The sequence below is a fragment of the Terrapene carolina genome, unplaced genomic scaffold, assembly GCF_002925995.2.
Source record: "Terrapene carolina triunguis isolate 2854851 unplaced genomic scaffold, T_m_triunguis-2.0 Scaffold42, whole genome shotgun sequence".
NCBI classification, from domain to species: Eukaryota; Metazoa; Chordata; order Testudines; family Emydidae; genus Terrapene; species Terrapene triunguis.
Window position 1 is genome coordinate 1,760,422 of NW_020664393.1, and position 9,289 is coordinate 1,769,710.

The window sequence follows — 9,289 nt, forward strand, 5'->3', positions numbered from 1 at the left end:
AAGGCTTTAAGAAACTGTACTGATGGGCTCCAAAATGGGCTCCACTTTTCTAGCTCTTCTCAGGTGGAGGCTAGGACATGCACAGCCATGTGAATGAGTGTAAGGGACTGAGGAAGAAAATAAATAAAAATTGGCGTGGAATGCATTCACAACCCCACCACAGTGCAAGAAAAAAAATGGTGCCCGTGTCACTCAGTAGGTTCAAAGAAGAAAAGGAATTTTCTGTTTCCAAGTTAGCTCCACACATACACAGAGATATGTGATAACTTAAGTGAGGTCTGGGATAAATGATATAATAGCTAACTCTAGTAACTTTAATACCTCACTTCTGCAGGTTGAAACCCCTCTCTTGCTAAAACTGTTAAGCTTTCCTCTAGGAAAATTACACTGAATCTGCATTTCTTAGGCAAAATTGTCATTATGTCCTATATCCATTTTGCCTGAGTAATGATTTGACCTCTTTAAAGTTCTATTTAAACTTAGGGAGCTGATCTTCTATGGATCATATTTGTGTCTTTTCTATTAAACTACCATGTAGTAAAGTCCTGTTCTGGCCAGTCATGTTATCCCTTAACATGAAGATGGAGTAAAAACTGTATAAATAATATTTATAGTGCCTTCTGTAACAGGATTTCAAAGCATTCTGAAAAGATTAATTAACCTTCACATCACCCTTGTTCGTTATCATTATCCCCGTATTATCACAGGCACTTTGACGTGAAGCCTCTTGCTCATTTTCACACAGCAGACCCAGGAAATGGAAAAACCCAAATCTCCTGACTCCCAGTTCTGTGCTTTAACAGGCTTCAGGTTCTCTTCTGTTCAAACTTTATGTGCCTTTTTATCCTGCAGCTGTACCACACAGATATCTGTAGCTAACTGCTTTGCCACTTGACCATGAAGAAACAGTTGTCTGGGTAAACTGTTCATGAAACACAACACAGTGCTAGAGCTGCCTTTTTCAGATCTTCAAATATGAACAGCCACTGGATATTCATAGTGCAGCGCCACCTTAACTTCTCCAAAGGCTAGCTAACGCAGATATGACATTAACTGCAGCAATGACCTATGGGTGGTCCAATGGTGGCTTACAGGCCAGTTTCATGCAGCCCCCAAACACTTCCACCCTCCCCAGTAGCAGGTCTGCTCTATAAAATAGCATCCTCCACAGTGCTCATGATGTCACACTGCATGGAGGATGCCATTTTTGGAACATGTATTTCTGTATGTGGTCCAGAGGTGCCCCACCACTAGCATCTGTCCCATGGGACCAAAAAGGTTGGACCACCTGTAGTAGCCTGTAGCACCGCCTCAAAAATTACTTTTTCAAGGTACACTGAGCTGCATATTCCAACAAGCATGTTCCATTTGGACTACTTATAGCTGCAAGAGTTCACACTAATTAGGTGAACTCCTTTGAACTGTAGGTGACCAACACGTCATTATAAAAACATACCATTTCCACCTGCTGCCTACTTCATGAAACTAAAGTATACTCCATTCTACCTTGGTGAATTAATAGTGGTAAAAAATAGTCATAACCTACAGCGAGGCTGCTTCCAATGACTGCATACTCGTATACGAAATGCATAGTACTCAATCTCTTAAAAATTGACTTTCAACCAACATTTGAATTGTGGATCTTGAAAGAGGGCATTTTGCCACCCTCACTGTGCAGTACATGTTACTATGCACTGAATTCACTTACTATTGCTTGGAGGTGTTACTATAAGGGCAGCAGTCAAGCCTACAGTTGTATTCTCAAGTTAAAAGCGGGGCTGTACAAAATACCTCACTTCAAAAATAAAACCTTTGTTGAACTTAGAATGCTACTGAGTTTTACTTCCAGAACAGCCATTTAGAATAAGCCTGTCATTAAAGTTTTTGCCTTTAAACCGTTTGGAAACAAATCCTCCCCCTCACAGAATGAAGGCATAAACTTAAGAGAATGTTTACAACCTATAGGAGGAGAGTTTTTTAGTGAGGGCCTAAGTGCAACAGCAGAAATGTTTGAGCATTACTGATTTCCAGAAAACAATTGTACACACTTACATAGGAAGATGGACCTACTCTAATGGAGGACATAGCTTAAATTACATTTCTTCCCTCCCTCCCACCCGTTTTATTTTATGTGAAATCAAATGAATTAAGTCATTACACTTTCCCATTCATGAACTGGGGATAAATACTCAACTTGGATCACTTCACTAGAAATGTTGTTATTATGGAGACTTTAAAATGCAGCTTAGACATGACATTAGAATTTGAAGGGGGTTTTGGTAATGAGTTTTTAACCATGAGTAAGAAAGCCCACTCATCTTAATCCAATAAGAAATTTAAGGGGCTGAATCTTGAAGTCCTTATTCAGGCAAAGCTGATTTTAGTAAGAATTTTGCCTAAGAAAAAAGCATTGTAATTTAGCCTAATAGAACTGTTTAACTATGTCAGAATATGTTTCCAACAGCTCTTGCAAGTCTCAAAAAGGTATCTAATTTCAAGATTTCAAATGGATTTGAACTGCAATGAAACAGTTACAGTAGCTATTACTGAAGAGCAATATTAACATTTTTAATTGAAACATCGCAATAGTTACACAGTAATAAACTGCTTTCTTGGTAAACAGTTTAAAAACCACATTCAAGTATTGACTATTGCTCTGTGAAGGGAACTCAGTGATTTGGTTCTTCCTGACAACTTGACAATTAGAAGGAAAAAAAAAAAAACCCTCAGACTTTTCTAGAAACAAAAAACTTGGATTTAAATATAAAGGAATGTATTTAAAAAATGACTGAGTATAGGGCCAAGACATCAAATGTCTTGAACAGTTTTTTTTAAAAACAACCATATTATAAAAACCCTGAGTAAAATGGTTATAAAATGAACACCTTCAATAGATGTACTCCAAGAATGACACTGGTGTGGAGGATCTCATTTTACATCCATTTATTTCATCCCATGGCCATTACAGCATAATATTCAATACATATCTAAAACTATAGAGAAATACCAGGGTAACTAGTGTACATACAAGCCAAAATTAAAATGGTAGACAGCTGAATAAAAATAAGTATGCATTCAGCAGGAATCCATTGCAGTTAATTCAGTTCTTTTGGGAACCAGGTGCTAATGTGCCATTTTCCTCATAAAATGAATCATAATTACTTCCAAAGAAAGCTTCTGCTGAAAATTTTGATGGAAGTGTAATACTAAACTTTCTCCTATAAACTTAGGAGAAAGTTTCTTGAATCAATTTCCACCCTCTGAACACCATTACTGCTTTTACATAAGCCTACTGTTTTATTAAGGCATAACATGCCCTGAGCAATATGTTGGAAATTAGCCAAACATCCAAACAATTAAAGGCAAGCACCAAGTGACTATTTTTATAGACAAATTTAGCAATCCCCTTTGTAACTCGTTTGTAATTGGGAGTAACATGTTTGAGAAAAATATTGCTTTTAAATGCTGAGCAGACTGCAAGAAAACACAAATGTTTTTACGCTACATATTTCAACCTGGTTGTCTAAAACTAGACAAGTAGAAGTGGCATAACAAAACAAATGGACCATTTATTTCAGTGCCTAACTTTAGGCAACCAGTTTAGAAAAATTTGGCCTAAGACCATATTCTAAACACCCTACCCAATATAATCCAAGTCAAATATTAACTTTAAGAGGTAGGAATTGAGTCTGCTGTATACAACTGGTCTTAAACCAAGATGGAACCTGGGCAACGGCAGTCTTACTATGCCATCATGCTCTCAGATTGGCTTCCAGTCTTTTGTTCAAAAAAGCAGATGCCATAAGCCATCTGGAGATATTGCTTATAAATTTCTTCATAATAAAGACTTGGAATATTATTGAATCCAAAATTCTAAACCACTTCTAAAGATAGCATTAATGGCACACAAGATCCTTCTCTATGCAAGTTTAAGCCATACTTGCTAGTCCATTTATAGCTGTCAGAGGATCCATAAAAGAAACACAACCAAATTATACATTTTATTCACATTTATTTTTCGCTTTTAGTGTGCTCACAGAAAATTAGAACACCTTAAGCAGGAGTTTAATAGCAATTTTTGTAAGCAAAGTTACATTCCATCTCTAAGTCAAATTGGTCAAAGCTTCTCCAGTATTTACAAAAACATGATAGACAAGATGCTACACAAAAACCATTGCATCTGAAGAGTTTTCCTTTATTTTCAAAGACAACTGGAAAAGAAAGCATTGTCTGCTGTAATCAAAAACATACCACAGTATAAACAGTAACCATTCCACTTATCACAGCTTGATTGAGTTTAAAATTTGTGTTTAAAAGGTCCAAGATGACTGCAGTTTTACAAAAATGGGCAGGGTGGAAAGAGTTGCAAACTTCATGTGCTTCTGGATATCAAGATTTGTTTTTATACAATAGTCACAGTTAAAAACACCCTGCTGGTAATACATAATTACACTTTATTAAGGTCATAAACCAGCAATAAACAATAAAGCCTATACAACTTGTATTTCTACTTAATCACTGACTGGTACAGCTAACATGAGATAAGTGAAAAGTTCCTATGGTTTAAATGAATTCCTAAGACTATGATCTTTTTTTCTGGGTATTGATTTTTTTCCTTTCCTTCTTAGTCAAGACTTGTAGTGTTGTAAACCTTATAGAACATCTGCCTCACAAAATACATTGTAATAACTTTCTTTTAAAAAAGACTAACCCCTTACATCGTTTCTCGTGGCACATTCTCTTGGCAATTATGTGCATCACTAATTCCTCATTGTGGCCCCTATCACTTCATTTGATATCCCTTATTGACCCCACCCATCTCCTTCATATATGGGCATGTCCATAGATTGACAAAGAAAGTTTACATTTTGAATAAAAGATGCAAAGTATGCAAAAACATTAATACTGATGCAAAAAAAAAAAAAAAAAGGAACAAGGCAGAGGGAGGTGTTTAGTCTCCCCTCTACCTGTTGGAATGGTGGTAACAGAATTATTTGAGATGGGATCTGTGGGGAGAGAAAAAAAAGAGAAAGACATCTTTTAAATCAATCCCTGGTTGTAGACAAGTTCTCCAAAACCAGTACCTGGCACCACTCCAACAAACAAACAGGGGGAGAAAAGTTCTTCGATTATCTCAAAATTGCCATGTTTACTCTGCCGATTCAGCTGGTGGGGCTTCTGGACTAGACTCAGATGGGGCTTCCTGTGTAGGAAGTGCTGCCTCTTCTACTTTGGGGGCCTCTTGTTCAGTTGAGGTGGCCTCAGTTGTAGCACTAGGGGCAGAGGCAGCTGGTGCCTCTTCTGGTTTATCCTCAGGCTTTTGCTCTTCAACAGGCTTGGCCTCTTCTCCCACAGGCTTCTCTGGTGCAGTCTCTTCTGATTTTGCTTCCTGAGAGTCACCAGTCTCCTCCTTTGTTTCCTCTGTGCCACTAGCTGCAGCAGCGCAGGACTCCTCCTGGGCAGGTTTACCCTCCTCATTGCTTGTTGCTTCTGGGGCAGTAGCTGCTTCATCTTTCCCTCCCTCTGCGGAGGCAGCTGCACCTTCGTTCTCTGCTCCTTCCCCAGCCTCCTTTTTGTTCTTTTTAAAGGAGAAGCCACTTAGCTTAAAGGACTTTTTGAAGGAAAAGCGCTTCTTTTTTTTTTTCGGGGTCTCATTGCTGGAAGAAGGGGTAGCTCCCTCCTCTGCCTTCGAGGAGGGCTCTCCCTCAGCAGGCGAGGCTGGCTCAGTACTCTCTGCTTCTGTTCCCTCCTTCTCAGAGGCAGGCTCAGAAGAGGCTTGCTCTTCCTTCGCTGTCTCTTCAGCAGGTGCACTGCCATTTGCTTGGACCTCCTCCTTGCCTGCCTCAGCAGCTGCTGGAGAGGCATCACCATTCACCTTTACATGGCCATTTTCCTGGAAGAAAACAACTCAGTGTTACTGGAGAAAGATCTGCTTCTCAGCCATATCCCAAGCTCAACAGGGTCAGCTGACGGGTAACAGTTCATTTCCCTTAACCAGAGTCTGAACGTAGACAAAATTGGATGGATCAGACACTACAGACTGTTTTAAGAATACTTGCCATTTTATGCCAATACTAGGGCATGATTTGAACAATTATACCAGTCAGAGGATTTGATCAGATCAAGTGATTAACTGCAGAAACAGTGGGGTCATAAGCCAGCAGTTGCAATGAGCAGACTCGCCATTGCTCCTCTCGAGAGAAGAAGGCAGCACTGAGCATTTTCAAAATTCACATCCCTGCCTTCTCCCCAGCCCAGGCTTCGGGAGCCGCAGCCCATTGGTGCTGCACTGGAAATGCAGAACCAAGCCACGCCCCCGCCTGCTTTCATAAGGTGCGCTGGGGACTCCTGGGTGGTTGAAAAAGCCAACGCATCAGCAAGGCACTGCAGGGCAGTGAGCTACCCCTCCCGCCCTCCCATCATCGCAGCTCCGGCGGGACTAAGGCAGGCCGGGCTAGAGCGGCTCTCCGCCAGCAGAGGGCACTGTGACTCCAGCTTGCAGACCCGGACTGGAGAAGGCCGGAGAGGAGGGGGCAGGGAAGAAGAGGAGAGCAGCTGGCGGGCTGCGGGGCTCACGCACGCCTTGTCCAGCAGTAGCGCAGCTGAGGAGAAAGGCTAACAAAGCTCGCCTCGGTCCTTGCGTCCGTTTCACGCCCCCATCCCCCGCCCCTTTCAGCCAGCAATAAAATCAAAATAAAGACGTGGCTTCCCTCCCCCTGCTGGCTGGTTAAGAGGCGCCCCCGCCTCTCGCTGTATTTGCATTTTTAACGAGTCTAAAGCCTCTCCGGAGGACGACGGAGCCCGGCTGGCTCCAGCAGCAGCTGCTCCGAGGCGTGGCGGGGGTGCCCGGTGTTTAGATGCAGGCGCCACTCGACTCCAGCGCAGCCCAGGCGGTACGCCCAGCGCCGCTACCCCTGTTGCACGGGGGGCGGGGGTGGCAGAGATGAGGGTCACGTTAGTGCAACGCCAAGAGTCACCCCCATCCCCTCAAGTCCAGACTGTGTTGAAACAGGCAGAGTGACGCGAAAAGCCTCCCAGAGCAAGTCAGCCCCCCATGGTTTAAATCATAGGTTGAGCCCAGATCCGTAGAGGAGTAGGGGCGAGGCAGGCATGCAACAATATGGAGAAGAGCGTGCTTCGCTGCCCCTTCCCTTCTCCAGCCAGCCATCTCCCAGAGGCACAGCGCTCTCCCCAACAGGGTACCCCCGGGCATGCCACTTCCCTCCCCTAACCTCACCCATGCCAGTTTGCACTGCAGAGAGCAAATTTCATACTACTATCTACCAATCCACCTCCCATCAGGGGCATTTTTGGCTAGTCACAGACAAACGTCTTCAGGAGAAAAAGCTAACGCACGGAGGAGATTGAATGGACAGAAAAGCCAACCCAGTATCACATTCCTCAGTTTACTAGCCGCTTGCACCCCATTCAAATAACGCACCAGTGATTTTATCTGCTCCACTCCATTAAAAAAAATCGGGTCTATAGAACCCTTCCTCCCCCCCCCCAATAAAACAGTGAAAAAGCCATTCCTTTGCATTAAGTTTTGAAGATAAAGGCTTTGGCCATATTCTCCATCTAATATGCCCAAGGCACCTCGAAGGGGGAGGAAAAATTAAACAGGATGCAAGAAAAAAAAAGTCCAAGTTTTGCCTTAAAAAAAATCGGGTAGGTTGGGGGGGGGGGTTACCTGTCCATTCGCCTTGGAAGGAGATGCAGCCACTGCTTCCCCAGGTTTCTCAGCAGCGGCGTCGCCTTTTGCAGCGGTCTTGGAGAACTGGGCACCCATGCTGTCTTATTCAACAAAGAAACTCAAGAGATCCAAAAGGAGGGGAAACAAAGAGCGTTGGATTGGTATAAATACTGGGCGAGCAGCAGCAGCAACACACACACACACACCAGAGGGGGGGGAAAAAGAGAAGAGAGAACAGAACCGATTTATATGCACTCCTTTTTAAAAATTTAAGTTGAAGAGATCAAAAAGCAGCAGCACAGGAGGAAGGGGGGAAAAGGAGGGGAAAAAAGTCGAGCAAAAAAAAAAAAGAGCCCAAGTTTAGTAAAAAGAAGTAATAAAAAAATCCCAGATTTGTAGCCGTACTGTAGACAAGGGGAAAATGGAGAAATCTCCCTGGTTGCTAATAAGATGCGGAGTCCAACGCCCAAGTGCACAGATGAATGGGCTTTCCGAGCGCTGACGGCAACCCCCCGCCCGTCGCCGACCAATCACGGCGCCGCCAGACAAAGGAGGGGGTGGGGCTTCCAATTGGAGCGAACAATGGAGCCGCGATTGCAATAATTTGAAATCAGCCTTTGACTGATAATTAATAACCCGAAAATAAATAAAGTAATGGAAAAATGCATGCACTCCTTTTTCTTCACTTAAAATGATGATGCATGGGTTTATTGCCCTTTCTTTTCGGAGGTGAATTAACACTGTAAGGGGATTTCATTTGACTTGCAGTGGCTCTGTTTGTGTGTCTCCGTCTCTCTCCCCCATTTGCTTCTGTGTTAAATTAGAGACAATGGTTTGACTTGTGTGTTTGTGATTTCATCCTCTTTCCCCTACTCCACCCGCCCCCCTCCACCCTCTGCTGTAGAAGATCAACAGATACTGTGCGAGGTTTGAGTTTTTAATTTAATTGGTTGCAATTGTTCTATCGCTCCAATTTGGAAGGTATTTAAATCACGTAGATCGAGTTCGAGTTTTGCCAAACGAGATCACGAGTTGAAATTAGTAGGTCTGTAGGCCAGATGTTGAAAATGGTAAAAGCAGCCGCGGTCGCCGCCGAAAAAGCAGAATCAAACCCCTCCCCCTAGCAATATTGGCTTGAAATAAAATATTCTGTAATTAGTCTACGGGTCTAATTAAATTCTGCTGTCTGATTATCCTTGATTTGTATTTTTAAAAACTGTTTTCTGAGGCGGCTACCACTTAGATTTTTCATGCATTAAATTAATGGACGAAGCGACGTTATCAGGGATATATTTGTGCTTTCCCCAAATTATAAAATGTAATTTGAGACTAATTCGCTTGAAATAATATTGCTGCTAAGTACATGAGTAGCAGCAATGATTTGCGTGAAATACAAGGGATCTGAATCTCTTTTTAGGGGGTGCGGAGGAGTGGCTTTTTGCATGTCTGTCAGCCTAGGTCTACATGGACTGGTGTTTGTTTTTTTCAGTTGAAATGGATAAATTATACTGATGGGAAAGGCTACCCAAACCTCTGTTGAAAGAGCAGTAATGAGGAAAACTGATGGAATTACTTTTTAAAAAAAGATCAAATCTC

The 9,289-nt window shown here is 42.5% G+C and overlaps 1 protein-coding gene across 1 annotated transcript; it reads right to left on the minus strand.

Moving 5' to 3' along the window:
* Nucleotides 1–2,926: 2,926 nt before the first annotated feature.
* MARCKS (myristoylated alanine rich protein kinase C substrate) lies at nucleotides 2,927–7,945 on the minus strand. The gene is made up of 2 exons (XM_024200485.2): nucleotides 7,691–7,945; nucleotides 2,927–5,893 (listed from the first exon to the last, which is right to left on the minus strand). The coding sequence occupies exons 1-2, from the start codon at nucleotides 7,787–7,789 to the stop codon at nucleotides 5,150–5,152; spliced, it is 843 nt and encodes a 280-aa protein (XP_024056253.1). The 5' UTR covers nucleotides 7,790–7,945; the 3' UTR covers nucleotides 2,927–5,149.
* Between the last annotated feature and the right edge of the window lie 1,344 nt (nucleotides 7,946–9,289).

Coding starts and splice junctions, on each gene's coding strand:
- MARCKS (XM_024200485.2), bottom strand. CDS start 7,789: ATGGGTGCCCAGTTCTCCAAGACCGCTGCAAAAGGCGACGCCGCTGCT. Junction 5,894..7,690: donor CTTCCAAGGCGAATGGACAG/GTAACCCCCCCC, acceptor GTTTTCTTCCAG/GAAAATGGCCATGTAAAGGT.